General features: G+C 34.7%; 2 protein-coding genes across 2 annotated transcripts; both read right to left on the bottom strand.

The window, feature by feature from the left end:
* Positions 1-1,662: 1,662 nt before the first annotated feature.
* On the bottom strand, positions 1,663-5,321 carry LOC123211787 (protein NEN1-like). Its single transcript, XM_044630684.1, has 6 exons — positions 4,834-5,321; positions 4,587-4,744; positions 3,710-3,756; positions 3,565-3,628; positions 2,357-3,114; positions 1,663-2,078 (listed from the first exon to the last, which is right to left on the bottom strand). Exons 1-6 carry the CDS (start codon positions 5,111-5,113, stop codon positions 1,844-1,846), a joined length of 1,542 nt encoding a protein of 513 aa, XP_044486619.1. The 5' UTR covers positions 5,114-5,321; the 3' UTR covers positions 1,663-1,843.
* A 4,010-nt stretch (positions 5,322-9,331) lies between these two features.
* Positions 9,332-13,173, bottom strand: LOC123211789 (protein NEN1-like). The gene is made up of 6 exons (XM_044630685.1): positions 12,729-13,173; positions 12,475-12,632; positions 11,636-11,682; positions 11,490-11,553; positions 10,070-10,812; positions 9,332-9,819 (listed from the first exon to the last, which is right to left on the bottom strand). The coding sequence occupies exons 1-6, from the start codon at positions 12,997-12,999 to the stop codon at positions 9,576-9,578; spliced, it is 1,527 nt and encodes a 508-aa protein (XP_044486620.1). The 5' UTR covers positions 13,000-13,173; the 3' UTR covers positions 9,332-9,575.
* Between the last annotated feature and the right edge of the window lie 3,737 nt (positions 13,174-16,910).

The raw sequence follows: 16,910 nt of genomic DNA, 5'->3' as shown, positions 1-16,910 counted from the left end.
TAAGTCCACGTTCAGCGCTTGATATCCACGTTCTATGTAGGGGGCTTAGACGATTATCCCCATCTGAAATCACGTGGTTATTAAAATAATACTAATTTTATTATAATTTTATTTTTATTTATTAAGTTTTTAAAATTAAAATATTTTTATTTTTAATTAATATAATAAATAATATAAAATATATTTTAAATAATTATATTTAAATATTATATTATTATCTCTAATCAAATATAATAATTATTTATATCTAATAATATTTAGATTAATTTATCTTTAAAATAATATTTTAATTTTAATAATAAAATATTATTTAAATCAAATTGCTTTCTAAGTGTTATATAGGTAAATGATACAAATTGGATATAATTATAATGGGCGAACACAATTTTGTTGAGTTATGATTTCATGCAATTATGTAGTAGAAAAATAAAATAAGTTTTAAAAATAAAAGAACTCTTAAGAATGAGATAATGAATATTAGTTAAGCATGTGATTGAGGTAAGTGGCCGGAAAATATATTTGTATATCTCAAATAAAAGAATACTAAATTATTCCCCCACCTAAGGTTTGGGAAATCCCTAAATTTAAAACCCATAAAATATTATCGAAGACTCATTTTCGTTATAAAAAAGTTAAATGTAGGACAAAGATATTATTTATCTTTCCAATTTTTTTTATCGAATCATTGAATTATATTGAAAACAATGTGATCCGATTGAAATCATACAAATAGATGTGATCCAATAAAATCATTGCCCTTTGTGCTTGTTTGATTAGAATCACATAAAATAAGTGTAATTTGAGTAAAATTACACTAAGAGAGGTGTGATTGTGTTAGATTACAATTGTCCAGTGCAATTCTAGCAACATCGAGATGCAAATTCAGTGTAATTGCATCTCAAAATATGTATTTTACTAAGTGTAATTCTAACTAGCAAATCGTATTAGGTGATGAGTAAAATTACATTAAAAATGTGTAATATGATTGGATTAGATAAAATAACACTTTTTTTTGTGATTCTGATGATCGGAGTTAGACTAATTGTCATTGATCATTTTAGAAGTAACACTATAATTTTATTTAAGGTGAGATTTGTTAAGGGTAATACGATGATTTAGCCATGTGACATTATATGAGGATTTGTATTATAGGATTTTGCAGTTTTTGAATTTTAGGGGGGAGCATAAAACCTTGGGTGGGAACATATAATTTTCTCTCTAGAGAAAATTTGTTAGTGCTAAACTCATTTTGCATTGACATTTTTGGCTTAAAATCATCATTGCACTACGTCTATTTGTGTCATTTTCTTTTTATTACGCCGTGGATGTCAATGGTTCTTCTGGGCTTTATTTTCAGGCCTGCGGCCCTGCAAATATCCAAGCATGGATTCAGAGCACTAGCCTTCCAAAATGAGACGACCATAACGTCAAGAAAGTGAAATAGTGCCGACATCTTTGGTATTAACTTATTGTGGTTATGAAAATGGTAACATCCTGTCTATCAAAGACGCACCAAGGAGCTCCATGTCAATAAATGACGAGCTACAGTTGAAATTACTAGCATCCGCCAAGATTTTATACTATAAAAACACTTTCAGATGCATCTATATTTGGAAATTTCTTCCTCAACCGGGTAAAACATATATGAAGAGTTGAGAGAGAGACCAGCAACATCACTTTTAAAATAAATGGTCAATTAATTGTATTTACAGATGAATATTTAAGTTCAATGTCAATCAGCAATGTCATCTCCTATAAATGAAAATCAATTTTCTATATACATGTCAGTCTACCTAGTTGAAAGGTTAGATAGCTGGTGATGTCAGAGAACCATTTTCTGCCATCACTCAGAATGGATAATCAACCTTTTTGCCACTACTCGGATGCCTGCACTCTGCTGATAGTCATATGGTTCCAAGGAGACAAATGCATCCACAAAGGTACCTGGTTGGAACAAGGCATCGAGTTCTGCAGCATCAAATTTCTCAAACACAAGCTTGCGTACAGTCCCGGATGGTTCTTTCTGGCATATCTCTGTGCCATATTGAGCAACATTGCCACTTACGACAGTAGGTATACTGTTCAAAACAAACAGAAGACACCTCTGATTAGGTGCATTCACAGTACATGAAGAAGGAAGACTAATTAACATTGAAGCAAAACACTAGTGTATCATCAGCTAACACAAGGAGAAATATATTTGTTATTCTAGGTTCCAGAAGCATGCTATTCCATGTGTAAAACTATGATCACTTCCTTGGACAGCTATTTAAATTTTTTTTGTTATTTCAGTCATTTCCTTATCATAATTTAAAAAAGAAAAAAAGGAATGAAACCAATAAGAGGAAAGGCTTACTGTAATCTTGCCGTGGGATAGTTAAAGGGGCCATTTTTTGTGGACACAACACACCTCCAGTCAGAGCTACTACCAGAATCCACGGCAAATTTATGTGCAACATTATTACATGCATCAAGAACCTCATATAAATTTGGAGATATGTCAACCACAAAATTCAACCGCGGCCGACCAGCTTGATCAACGAACTTTGTACTTATTCCAAATCTTACTCTTAAACGAGCACAATAAAGCTGCAAAATGACATCTTTGTGCAATATTTTAATTCTCTTAATTTGACCACCACGAAACAGTGGTACGAAACAGGCACTGATGTTAGGAATTGAAACTTCATCAGGTTTTATAAATTCATCTTGGCCACTTGAACCCTCAGAAACAGAAGCTGCTGAATCCATCTTGGGAGACACTAGTTCTGTCTTTTCTTCCATGCTAACATCTGGCTGAAGGGATTCGGTTTCCATCTGATCACTAAGTCTGCCCATATCAAAAGAATCTGTTCGCTCCGGCTTAGCTACGGCTGAATCAGAGAACTCCTCCCCTTGTCTGTGAGTTACCAAAGATAATATAGGAAGGTCTTCCCCTGTTCCTAAATCAGGGGAGGACAAATTTGGAGCATCTTCAAACTTAGGTCTTGAAAAGGGAGTACTAAGGTTTTGGCTTGTCCCCGCTGGTGATGGTTTACCATTACTTCGACTTCTTGTAGTAGCATTAGGGGAAACCCAGCTGTTGGCTGTGAATATGTCTGGGAGGCTTGATTCCTGCAAGTATGGTAAAGTTAGTTTAAATGTTACAAAAGCAATCTTATGAAACATGCAGGTCCATCATCCACCACATTGGGAACTTTTTCGAAGTCATTATAGAGTAAAACTAAAATTAGCCTAAATATACAAAAAAAAAAAAAAGATAAAAGTTAAAAGCACACTTGTGCGATCATATAGAATAGAGAAAAGTTTGAATACAGTTTAAGATTTTCATGTTCATCAAAGTTCTGAAAGCATTCTATCCATTGTCTCCATGCAATGTTGCTCTGACCAATGTGAAAAGACAGTGCACAAGATGAACTAGCAATAGAGCACGCCATACTCATTGGATGGGAAATAGAAGCATTGCAAAACTAATTGAAATTTGACAAATAAGGTACTACCATAAACTTTCAATGGGTTATCAACTAAGAAGAAGTCTCACTGCTTTAGAAACTAAATAATTACCAAGAATAAGACTGTCGCACAATACTTGAGAACTTCAAGATTCATCCGAACATCATCTAAGCTTCTGAGAGAGTATAGCAAAAGTTATTATCTCAAGTAGATGGGGAGAACAAGTAAAATAATCACTTGCAGACTGTCAAAATACCTATGTTTCTGCTGCCCAAGCCCAAAATAGGTTGCTAGAGTGGCCATCTGCACAGACAATTAACTTATCATCGTTAAAAAGTCAACAGTAATAAAAAATGCCTAAAATATAATACCATCAAGTTACCCTGAAACCTGAGTGCAAGTTCGATAGTCATCAATTCATGTTAGATATGATATATAGATATTAGGAATTTGATTGCAAGATATCAAATAAGGGCTAAAACATTGAAGCAATATTAAGAGGTTTCTCAAAAACAACGGCACTTTCTGGGTTTACAATTCGGTGGATTACATTAAAAAAAAAACATTCAGCTCTACAGCATGTTAGAAGCCAAACAGGCATCAAATATGGTTTTGGAAAAAGTTTTTAATGAGAAGGACTAAGGAATTTAGAAGGCATAAAATGGTCATATACTTTAGGACTTTCTACAACAGCAAATGAAGGGGGGAACCGAGAGGCGAAAAAGAGTATAGAGGAGAAACCATTTTACCTATCCACGTGTGAGAATTCAATCCTTCTTATATATTAAGGTATAATGACCAAATCAACAAATTTTTAAACATCTCCCAGGAAAATCACACAATAAAAAGCTATAACCTTCTTCTATCAGACATTCTACCCAACCATGAACAAACCCTGTACCTGCCTTTCCCTCATACCAAACACACATTTCATGAAAATATAGTCCAATGTCAACAAAAATAAGAACCTTAATTCAGAATAATATAAAAGTACACAATGAAAACATTAATGGATACTCAATAACTCAGATAAACATCAAAAGGTCCCAAAAGACGCATTAATTCTACGTACAAATAATGAATTTTATAATTATATGAAAAACCTAAATGAAAGAGATGTCGGTAAATATTACCTTCATGTCACCAGCTCTCCTTCCAAACCTCTGCGTCAACAAAGCCAAGGAGTCAATCGTTCCCTTTGGCTCGGGGGCGGCCCGACCCACCTCCGCAAATGCCTCTCTTATTCTTGCACAATCAAACCTCACAATGTTATGACCCGCCCATATCCTCCCTACACACAAAAACACAATCAATTCCACATGAAAAAACCAACTTCTTTAAATAACTCCAAAAAAAAAAAATTGTGAACTTTAAACGGACCATGGAGAATGTCGTAGACGGTATCGGCAATTTCAGCAAAGGAAGGGGCAGAGACGACGGCGTCCGGAGTAATTCCATTGCAGCGGACGGAGATAGAGGAAATGAGAGAGGGATCGGCCGGTCGGACGAGAGTTGAGTAGCTATGGAGCTCCTCGAGTTTCCTAGGACAAACAAGGATGGCTCCGAATTCGAGAATGGCAAAACCCTGGCCCGGTCGAGTGGGGACGGTGGTTTCAACGTCGAAGAAGGCGATTTGGGATCTATCTGCTGGGAGAGACATGATGCTAGACTAAGAAAAAGAAAAATTATACGGGTTGATTTGAGTGAAATTGACAGATATTTAAGAAGGATTGAGTAATAATAATAATTTCGACTTTTTAAGGTAACTTGGTGGATAAGTTTCCCGTATCCATCCCTTCTTCTTGTGCTAACAAGGAGAGCTGCGGGATTAAACTAGGAATAATTCGTTGCGTTAATGTACAGTACACGAAAGACATGTTGTAGTAAGTAACCATTAGGTTTTGTCCAAACCCTAGCTACATCTCTGCACGTCTCCAAGAAATAGTACAATGCAATGCGGACTTGCCTGCTCCTAAGCATAAATCTGCACGTTTTATAGTTCCAGTTTACCAGTTTCACGTCATAATTTTATAAAGGCCAAAGGACTTTCACACCCTAGGAATGCGGTATTCCCAAGTTTTCTTTTTTTTAATTTTAATAATCTTAAATATTTATTCATAAATAGTTAAAATTAATGATTATAAAGATAAAATTATTATTTTTTTTATAATATTAAAAATAAACTAAAATATAATATATTTTTATCTCCTTAAACTTTAAAAACTAAAAATTTTCTTTAATTTAAATTTTAAAAAATAACTGTTTCATCTTGAGGTTTCGTTTTGAGATCTTCGATATTATCTCCAGCTCTATTGTCAACAACCTCTTCCTCCCAAAACTTTCTCCCTCTCTAGTGATCTCTCTCTTTCTATTTAAACGTCCGATTGTTATCGAAAGAGCGGTAAAAGACGAAGAGCTTGGATGGTTTCCAATTTTGAGACAAGTATTATTTAACTACAGCTCTTTATTTAATGCCGGAAGACTTGTACAAGGTTTGTTGAAATCCTAACAGATACCCTGTTAGACAAATATTTTATGTATATGTTTTAAATATATAATAATTAATTTTTTTTTATAATTTAAAATTATTTAATTATATAATATTATATATTAAATATGTATATAAAATAAATATATATAATTTTTTAATCTGTTAAATATTATAAATCTAAATTCTTATCATGAACTATTAAAATTAATTATTAGTTAATAGATGATTTTATTTGTAAAACTAATTAATTATATTAATCTTAATAATTTAAATTTTTAATACTTAATATATAGTAGTTTGGAATTTCAACAAACCCCGGGTGAAGATAAGTCTTTGGCCTTATTTAATTAGACCCCTGATAAAGATAGAAATTAAAATAATTTGGATAAGAGCCTCCTCTGTATAAAAAAATCTGTCATCTCCTTTCCACACTTTTGTAAACTTTACATCCTCGTTGAATTTGGGCTTCATGTTAGGTTTATTGTCTCCCCTCGACTTGACAAATTACACTCCACAGTTGGGCCTTAGCCCATTTGATTAAGCCCGACTCAATGCCAATAAACTAAAATAAAATTGTGCACGTAGATTTGAATAGAGTAATACTATATATATTTATTTTGAGTATATAAATATATACATATTTATATGTGTTATTACATGATTGAATATTATTTTATTTTTAATTTAAAATCATCTAATTATATGATGATACATATAAATATATACATGTTTGTGTATTTAAAATAAGTACATATAATTTTATTGATTTAACTATCAAGGTAATGACAAGATGACATGTTTTGAATGTGGCAGCAAGAAAATAGCAAATAGGGAGATAAGTTCTAAATTGAATGAAGCTGAGAAGTAGGAGGATAATGGAATTTGAAGGTAGCTGCTAGAGCAATAAATAGGGAGTGATGGTTGTGTTGTTGATCAATCAAACAGAAACATTAAAGATTAAAGGGGTTATTTGGGGGCTTAGGCCTAGGGGGAGGCTAACAGGTTTTAGTCAGCATTCATTTGGTTTATTTGAGTATTGTCTTTCAATTAGGCTCTATCCTTTGGTTTATTTCACAATAAATTGCAGAACACTTGGGTTGGGACTGTAATCTTGTTCAACTCACTCTATAACATTGAGCCAAAACACAATCCATCATGTACAACAACTCCAGCAGGCTTATACAGAATAGACACAACAGCTTCCAACATCCAGAGTTGAATAAGAAAGAGCTATCTAAAGAGCAGAGAATAGTAGTCCAGGTAACCTTCAAACCTGCAGCAGACTATGTTTATCCATTATCAAGCCAAAGGGTCAAACAAGAAAAATTAATATTTTTTAAATATTTTCTTAATTTTTCTATATTTGATACATTTCAAAATACGATGAATTAATATATATTTTGTTATCTTCAATGTATGTAAAAAATATGAAATTTAAAATCTATGAATATAATAGTAATTGTTTCATCGTGAATATAATTATGATTTAAATAAATGATAATTTGATATTTAATTATATCTTCATGAATGTAATTATGATGTCACCTTAAAAGAGTTGAGTTGCTGATGTTCCAAGAAGGCAATCTGTCGGGGTGGATTTTCATAGTTGAGCAGTATTTCACCATTAATGGTATCAGAGACGCAGATAAGGTTCTGATGGCAGCCATTTGTATGGATGGTCCGACTCTCACATGGTTGCAGTGGGAGGAAACGCGAAGACCGATCACTGATTGGAGAGAGTTCAAACATTATCTAACGAAGAAATTCAGACCCACACAAGAAGGATAGCATTTCAACATTTTAGCCAGTTTCTATAGACAATTTCATGGGGGAGATCACAACTGATGGCAAAACTATAAGGCATAGTCCAGGACCTAAAACGACAGCCAGATTCTCACCCAGGTTACTCTCTAAAAAATGGTGCTTTATTTTATAAAGGTCAATTGGTGGTGCCCAAGAATTCTTTTCTCATTCCAAAACTACTGAGGGATCTGCGTTCTTCCCCGGGAGGATCATTTAGGGTCTTTTTGGATTTACAAAAGGATCTCTGCTTTGGTCTTTTGAGAAGGGCTTGAAAAAGATGTTAGGACATTTATAGAGGCTTGCGAAGTCTGCCAACGAAACAAATACGATGCTCTCTGACCAGCCAAGCTGATGCAACCACTACTCATTCCTACTCAAGTGAAGGAAGATATCATAGAGGGCTTACTAAAATCCCATGACTTTGACACTATCATGGTAGTAGTAGATTGGCTCACCAAGTATAGTCATTTCATTCCACTCTGACACCCGTATACCATCAAACAAGTTGTTGAGTTGTTTGTTCATGACATTGTGAGGTTGCATGAGTTCCCTCGCACCATAGTTTCTGACCATGATTGTGTATTCCTTAACACCTTTTGGATAGAACTATTCTAAATGGTTGAAACCTCGCTTAAATTTAGTTTGGCTTACCACCCATAGTCAGATGAATATACAGAAGTGGTCAACCAAAGCCTTGAGGCATATTTGAGGAGATTATTTTAGATAAGTTAGAGAAAAATTAATGAAAGCTCAAAATTGCATAAAAAAAATATGTTGATGTATCTCTATGAAAAAGTATAGTTTTCCTTAAGAAATTGGGTTTTCCTAAAACTTCAGTCTTATAGATTTTGTTCATTGGCATCCCGATTGAATAAAAAGTTTCGGCCTCGATTTTATGGACCTCATGTGATTATCAAAAAAATTTGTCATATTGTTTATTGCTTAGCTCTGCCTCCACATGCCTGCATTCACTCTATATTTCTTGTCTCTCAACTTAAAAAGGCGATTGGCCCCTTTATGGCAATCGACCTTTGCCATCATGTTTGATTGATGATTTGGAAATACAAGTTGTTCCTTAGGAGGTTTTGGTTGTGCGACAAAATGTCCAAGATTTGTTAGACGTTCTTATTCAATGGGAGGGGTTGCTACCATGCAAGAGTACTTGATAGCGATTTGATTTAAGCACTAGCAACTTTCCTCACTTTCACCTTGAGCACAAGGTGAAACTCATTGGAGGTATTGATAGACCTCTCATTACCCGGGTATACCATAGGAAAGGCAACAAGAGGAATTCATCACAAGCTGAAGTACAGATAATGCACTTATATCCAGGTGTTGCACACAGATTTGAATATCAAGATAACGACAAGATAACATGTTTTGAATGTGGTAGCAAGATAATAATATATAGGCAGACAAGATCTAAATTAAATGAAGTTGAGAAACAGGAGGATAATGCAATTTGAAGGTAGCTGTTGGAGTTATACATAGAGAAGTAATGGTTGTGTAGTTGATCCAGTAGAAACATAGGGTTAAGTATTGTCTTTCTATTAGGTTCTGTCCTTTGGTTTATTTCACAACAAATTACAGAAAATTTTGATTTGCATTTCATTGTGTCTCAAATACAATCCACTCACTCTATAACATTAAGCCAAAACACAATCCATCATTTACAACAAGTCCAACAAACTCACACAAAATAGACACAACAGCTTCGTTGATCCAGAGCTGAATATGAAAGAGCTCTCTGAAGAGCAGAGAATAGCAGTCCAGGTTACCGTCAAACCTGCAGCAGACCAGGTATCCATCAGATAATCATTTTCTTCCATCACTTAGAATGGATAATCAACCTTTTTGCCATTAGTCGGATGCCTCCACTGCCTCCACTCTGCTGATAGTCATATGGTTCCACGGAAAGGAATGCATCCACAAAGGTACCTGGTTGGAACAAGTCATTGAGTTCTGCTGCATCAAATTTCTCAAACACAAGCTTGCGTTCAGTCCCAGATGGTTCTTTCTGGTATATCTCTGTGCCATATTGAGCAACATTGCCACTTACGACAGTAGGTATACTGTTCAAAACAAAGAGACGACACCTCTGATTAGGTGCATTCACAGTACATGAAGAAGGAAGACTAATTAACACTGAAGCAAAATATTAGTGTATCATCAGCTAACACAAGGAGAAATATATTAGTTATTCTAGGTTCCAGAAGCATGTGTAAAAGTATGATCATTCCCATGGACAGCTATTTGAAGCAATCATTCATTTTACTTATCATAATTAAAAAATGAACGAGACCAATAAGGGGAAAGACTTACTGTAATCTTGCCGTGGGATAGTTGACGAAGCTATCTTTTCTGGAAACAACAGGCCGCCAGTCAGAATCCACAGTCAATTCACGCACAACACTATCACATGCATCCAGAACCTCACATAAACTTGGAGATATGTCAACCACGAAATTCAACCGTGGCCAACCAGCAGGATCAACAAACTTCGGACTTATTCCAAATCTTACTCTCAAACGAGCACAAAAAAGCTGCAAAACATATCTGTGAAATATTTTAATTTTCTGAATTTGACCACCATGAAACAGTGGCACGAAACAGGCACTGATGTTAGGAATTGAAACTTTATCAGGTTCTATAAATGCGTTTTGGTCACTTGAAACCTCAAAAACAGAAGCTGCTGAATTCATCTTAGGAGACACCAATTCTGTCTTTTCTTCCATGGTGACATCCGGTTGAAGGGATTCAATTTCCATCTGATTGCTAAGTCTGCCCGTATCAAAAGAATCTGTTTGCTCTGGATTAGCCACGACTGAATCAGAGAACTCCTCCCTTCTTCTGTGAGTTACCAAAGATAATATAGGAAGGTCCTCCCCTGTTCCTATATTAGGGGAGGACAAATTTGGAGCATCTTCAAACTTAGGTCTTGAAGAGGGCATACTAAGGTTTTGGCTTGTCCCCTCTGCTGATGGTTTACCATCACTTCGACTTCTTGTACTAGCATTAGCGGAAACCCAGCTGTTGGCTGTGAATATGTCTGGGAGGCTTGATTCCTGCAAGTATGATAAAGTTAGTTTAATTGTTACAAAAGCAATCTTATGAAACATGCAAATACATCATCCACCCCCATTGGGAACTCATTCAAAGTCATTATAGATCAAAACTAAAATTAGCCTAAATATACAAAAAAAAAAAAAAAAAGGAAAAGAAAAAGATAAAGTGCATTTGTATGATCGTATAAAAAAGAGAATTGTCATAACATTTCAAAACATGTTATATTTAATAATCTTAAAAAATTTGACACTAAAAAAAACACAGATACCATACCAGTAGAACTTGCAAGCTAATATACCATAATATAGTTATTATCAGAGCAAAATAAAATAAAGGTGCATAATGACATTATTATGTTGTGCAGCATGAAGCTTAGATTAAAGTAAACTTTGAAGACATCGCAGGTTAATGCACTGTAGTTTAAGGATGATTTTTGTGTTCATCAAAGTTCTGAAAGCATTCTATCCATTGTGTGCATGCAATATTGCTCTGACCCAATGTGAAAAGACATTGCAACAAGATGAACTAGCAACAGAGAATGCCAAACTCATTGGATGGCAAATAGAAGCGATGCATCACTAATTGAAATTTGGCAGATAAGGTAATACCATAAACTTTCAATGGGCTAACAACTAAGATAAAGTAAGTCTCGCTGCTTTAGAAACTAAATAATTACCAAGAACAAGACTGTTGCACAGTACTTGAGAACTTCAAGATTCATCTGGACATCATCTGAGCTCCTGAGAGAAAATGGCAAAAGTTATTATCTCAAGGAGAAGGGGAGAACAAATGAAAATAATCACTTGCGGGCTGTCAAAATACCTATGTTTCTGCTGCCCAAGCCCAAAATAGGTTGCTAGAGTGGCCAGCTTCACAGATAATTAACATATCAACATTAAAAAGTCAACAGTAATAAAAATACTTAAAATATAATACAATCAAGTTACCCTGAAACCCGAGTGCAAGTTAGATATCCATCAATTTCATGTTAGAAAAAATATATGAGATATCAAGAACTTAATTGCAAGATATCTAATAAAGGCTAAAACATAGAAGCAATATTCAGAGGTGTCTAAAAACAAGGGCAGTTGCTGGGTTTACAATTCTATGGATTACATTAAAAAGACTTCAGGTCTATAGCGTGTTAGAAGCCAAACAGGCATCTAATATGGCGTTGGAAAAAGTTTTTAATGAGAAGGATTTTGGAATTTAGAAGGCATAAAATAGTCATATACATTAAGACTTTCTACAACAGCAAATGAAGGAGGGCTCTGAAAGGCAAAAAAGAGCAGAGGAAAAACCATTTCACCTATCCACATGTGAGAATGCAATCCCTCTTATATATGAAAGCAAAATGACCAAATCAAACAAATTTTTAAACATCTCCCAGGAAAATCAAATCATAAAAAGCTAAAACCTTCTTCTATCTCACATTCTATCCCAACCATGAGACGACCCTTCCCCTGCCTTTCTCTCATACCAAATAAGTGTTCCACGAAAATACAGTCCATTGACAACAAAATTAAGAACCTTAATTCAGAATAATATAAATCACTCAGATAAACATCAAAATGTCCCAAAACAGGCATTAATTCACGTATAAATAGTGAATTTAGAATTATATGAAAAACTTGAATGAAAGAAGTGTCGGTAAATATTACCTTCATGTCACCGGCTCTCCTTCCAAACCTCTGCGTCAACAAAGCCCAGGTGTCAATCGTGTCCTTCGGCTCGGGAGCGGCCCGGCCCACCTCAGCGAATGCCTCTCTTATTCTTTCACAATCAAAGCTCTCGATGTTATGGCCCGCCCATATCCTCGCTACACACAAGACACAATCAATTCCACATTATAAAAAATAATAACTTTAAATAGCTTCCAAAATTATAAAAAAAAACCTACGAACTTTAAACGGACCATGGAGAATGTCATAGACACGTTCGGCAATTTCGGCAAAGGAAGGGGCAGAGGCGACAGCTTCCGGAGTAATTCCATTACGGCGGGCGGCGAGAGAGGCAATGAGAGAGGGATCTGTCGGTCGGACGAGAGTAGAGTATTCATCGAGCTTCTTGAGTGTCTTAGGACAAACAAGGATGGCTCCGAATTCGAGAATGACACGACCCTGGTCGGGACGGGTGGTTTCAACGTCGAAGAAGACGATTTGGGATCTATCTGCGGGTAGAGACATGATGTTACAATCAGAAAAATGATGATAGGTTGGTTGAGATTGAGTGAAATTGATAGTTATTTAAGGATGATTGAGTTGTAATTTCGAATCTTTATTAAAGAGGTAACTTGTTGGATAAGTTTCATGTACTGAGAGCTCGTGAAATTCAAATGAAGAAAGAGACCAGACCAGTGCACTCTCTTTAACTTTTTTTTTTTTTTAAAGTACTTTTTTAAACTTTACATCCTTGTTGAGCTTCTCCACTGAATTTGGGCTTCACTTTGAATCTCTTTTGTTCCCGCAAAGGCGCCTGGTGGGATAGCAGAATCCAAATCTTCGATGACAAGAAAACTGAACTCTCTTAGGCACCGCGGCAAGTAAAAAACAGTATTATACGTATAAACAATAATATATTATCATATAATTAAATAATTTTAAATTAAAAATAAAATAATACGATGAATATGTTTTCATTGAACTGAAAATAACACTGATACATCTGGCTTGTAGCCTTCCAACATAGGTTTGCTGGTGATCTCACCTGGCATCTTATATAGAAAGGATGCCTGCTTCTTGGTTGAGTCACCTGCAACAAAATCATGAACAACTCCATTTATTATTTGCACACAACTTCGACCTGGAGGCTTTCTCACACTAATCTACATATCTTCTATCTAATGGCAGCAACATCATACCAACTAGTAGCAGAAACATAAAAATTAGCCAAGAGAACTAGATAACCTGCAGCCAAGGGCGGACCTGGACCTTTGCTAGGGTAAGCTCAAACCCACCCTCAAATTGAGAAGATTTGAAAATACAATATTTAGACCGATTCAATATTTGAAACTGATTCAGACAAATGTGTTAGTGTGTAGGATTGAGTTAGTGCATTACCCAAATATCAAATTTGTATAAAAACTCATCAAACCATTTGCCAAGTCCAAAATGTTTTGATTTTATTGAAATAGATTTTTTTTTTTTTACAGTAACAAAAGATCACAACATGATCAAACCCTCCTTTTCATTTAATTTTTCTTTTCAAGGGTAGGATCCTAACCAAGTTAACTTAATTTGATTCAATTCGATTCGAATTTATTTAATTTAAATTCAAATTGAATTTGAGCAGAAAGATTTAAATCATTTTTTAAACTAAGCAAAACTTGAGTTAGAAGGTGTTTGACTTGGGTTAACTTGAGTTAAGTTCAAATTCATGGTTTGAATAAATGATTCAAATCCTTGGATCGGTTCGGCTTGAAATTATAACTCAAAATAGTGATTCAAATTTGTAGCTTGGTTTAGTTCAAATTTATAGCTCAAATCAGTGGTTTTTCCTATTATTTAGATAAAATGATATCATTTTGTTAATGAGTCACAAACTCAAGCCACATTTCGAGTTAAAAATTCAAGTTAAACTCCAGTAAAATCAATTCAAATTATTTTTTACTCAAACCAAACTCAAGTCACCCTTAATTTTGACTCAATAAATTTGAGTTGAATTATTTTTTATTTAAGTTAAACTTAAACCAAAGGTGTTTAGTTGAATTGAACCGAATCAATTTTTATTTAAGCTGAATTTGAACCACCTTTAATTTTGGCTAGATGAAGTCGGATTAGAGTATTTTTTATTTGAGACGTTCTAGAGTCAAACCCAAGTTAGACTATTTTTTATTTAAATTGAATCAAGTCATAAATTCAAACTACCAATTTGAATCATAAATTTAAGTTGAACTAAATGAAACAATTCAAGCTAAACATGAGTCACTCTTATTTTCTTTTTAATATTGTTTTCTTTGTTTAATGCTCGGTTCTTTTTTTTTTTTAAGTTTTTACTAATTAAACTAGAGATGTTAATGGGCCGGGTCGGGCTGGCTAACGGGCCTTTGGGCCGTGCCGGCCCATTAAAATATAAAGGCCCCAACCCATATAATAACGGGTCCTAATCGGACCGGCCCGACCCATTTAATCAATTTTTTTTTTAAAATTTTAATTAACATTTTTGAACATAAATTTTTTTCAATTATTAAAACCGATAACAGTATCCCGAATATTTTATTTATAACCCCTCACTTGTGACGGAGGAATACCGTAATTATATTATGAAAAATATTATAAATTAATAACATAGTACAAATAAATTAATTTACATACGGTATAAATTACAAAACATAAATAAAATATATCTACTATATAATATTTATCTACTCATCTTTTATATTTAAATCTCTGAATTCTTCAAAAATAAATAATTATTATTTACGAATTTAGATATTTTTCGAAAGAGAGTTAATGAAATTGAAAATATAATGAAATAATTGAAATTAAATGATTAAAAGATTTATAAATAAAAGTGAAAATAAAAAAAATAAAATAGATTTATTTAAATTTTTTTTTTTTAAATTATGTAGAGGCTTCTGCCTGGTAGAAGCATAAATCTGCCAGACCAAGGCAGAAGCAGAAATCTGCTTCTGCTGAAGCAGAAGCCAAAATTTGTTTCTGTTGTCTTTTGCTTATGCTGCCCAGGAAAATATATATATATATATATATATATATATATATATATATATATATATATATATATATATATATATATATATATATATATATATATATATATATATATATATATAAACAATATTGGGTTAGGCCGGGCCGGCCTATGGGCTTAATATTAAAGCCCAAGGGCCCGACACTCTACAGTGCTGGGTCGGGCTTTATCATGCCCGTGCCTTTTTTTATGCTTCAGGCCGGGCCTCCATTTAGCCCGGCCCAATTGACATGTCTAAATTAAACTATAAATAATATTGAAATAATGAAGGATCTCTCTCAACAAAAATCCTGGATCTGTCAGCAGCATGGTCAAGATCAAGTTCAACAGCCAATTTCTGTGCCACATCAGAGGCCAGCTCTGCATCGCAATGAATCCTGCAACCACCAAGGAGAGCAACCATGATTTCAGGGGCATACTATGAATAGCACTACATGCTTCATCCAGCAACCCTGCACAGCTCAAGAGATGAATCATGCACCCATAATACCATATACTAGACTCAATCACCCAACTTCAATTCATCCACTCAAGATATTCAGCGTCGGTCATCAACAAAGCCAGCACCACTACAAGCACACAGAACCCCATGCAAGCTTATCTCATCAGGTATTGCTTCTTTTGCTTCCAAATTTTGCATGCATGCAAATAAAGCAAGAGCTTCTTGGGCATAAACCTGCCTTGCAAATCCCATTATCATGCTTGTTCAAGAAAAGACACTTCTCTGATGCATCTTTCTAAACACTTCATAAATTTCTTTAATCTCACCACAAAGGGCATACATATGTACAAGTGAATTGTTTAAATAAACTATAAGTGTCTTCTTCCATCATAAAAATTCTCCTCAATATAAATATGTATCCACCTTCCCAACTTCAAGTCCCCCAATTCAGCACAAGCTGAAAAAGCTGCAACCAAAGCCACCCGGTCTAGTCCTACACGGGCTACAAGGACAATGCTTGCTTACACAAACCATCATGAGCACACCCTGAAATCATAGTCGTCTGGATCTCATAAAAAATTTCAGTGCCTCATCAATATCTCCGCACTTCAGATACGCCTTGAGCAACGAATTCCGGCTCACAACATTTTTCTCGGATATTTTACGGGCATAAACAGCGCCACTATCCCCTCCCTTCTTTGCAAACAAATTCACCAAATGCGCCTTAACAAACACGTTTGAGCCATGCCCATGTGCCAACACTCTCCCATGAACCTAATCCCCTCTCTAAACAAACTAGTCTTCGCACAAGCACTTAAAAGAAACAAATCGGTTAACTCATTAGGCTCAACGTCACCTTCTCTTGCCATTTGCTTTTGAGGCATATCACCCCTCGCATGGCCTCTAATCATTGTTGCATACCATAGATACTTGGGTTACCGATGT

The sequence above is a fragment of the Mangifera indica genome, chromosome 3, assembly GCF_011075055.1.
Source record: "Mangifera indica cultivar Alphonso chromosome 3, CATAS_Mindica_2.1, whole genome shotgun sequence".
Lineage (NCBI taxonomy): Eukaryota > Viridiplantae > Streptophyta > Magnoliopsida > Sapindales > Anacardiaceae > Mangifera > Mangifera indica.
This window is presented reverse-complemented; position numbering and strand designations above follow the sequence as displayed.

Excerpts from the sequence above, each read along its gene's own strand:
- LOC123211787 (XM_044630684.1), bottom strand. The coding sequence starts at position 5,113 with ATGTCTCTCCCAGCAGATAGATCCCAAATCGCCTTCTTCGACGTTGAA. Across the intron at positions 3,629-3,709 it reads CTTGGGCAGCAGAAACATAG|AAGCTTAGATGATGTTCGGA; the intron begins GTATTTTGACAG and ends ATACTCTCTCAG. Across the intron at positions 2,079-2,356 it reads TATCCCACGGCAAGATTACA|TATACCTACTGTCGTAAGTG; the intron begins GTAAGCCTTTCC and ends TGTTTTGAACAG.
- LOC123211789 (XM_044630685.1), bottom strand. The coding sequence starts at position 12,999 with ATGTCTCTACCCGCAGATAGATCCCAAATCGTCTTCTTCGACGTTGAA. Across the intron at positions 11,683-12,474 it reads GGAGAGCCGGTGACATGAAG|CTGGCCACTCTAGCAACCTA; the intron begins GTAATATTTACC and ends TTATCTGTGAAG. Across the intron at positions 10,813-11,489 it reads GTGCAACAGTCTTGTTCTTG|GAATCAAGCCTCCCAGACAT; the intron begins GTAATTATTTAG and ends TCATACTTGCAG.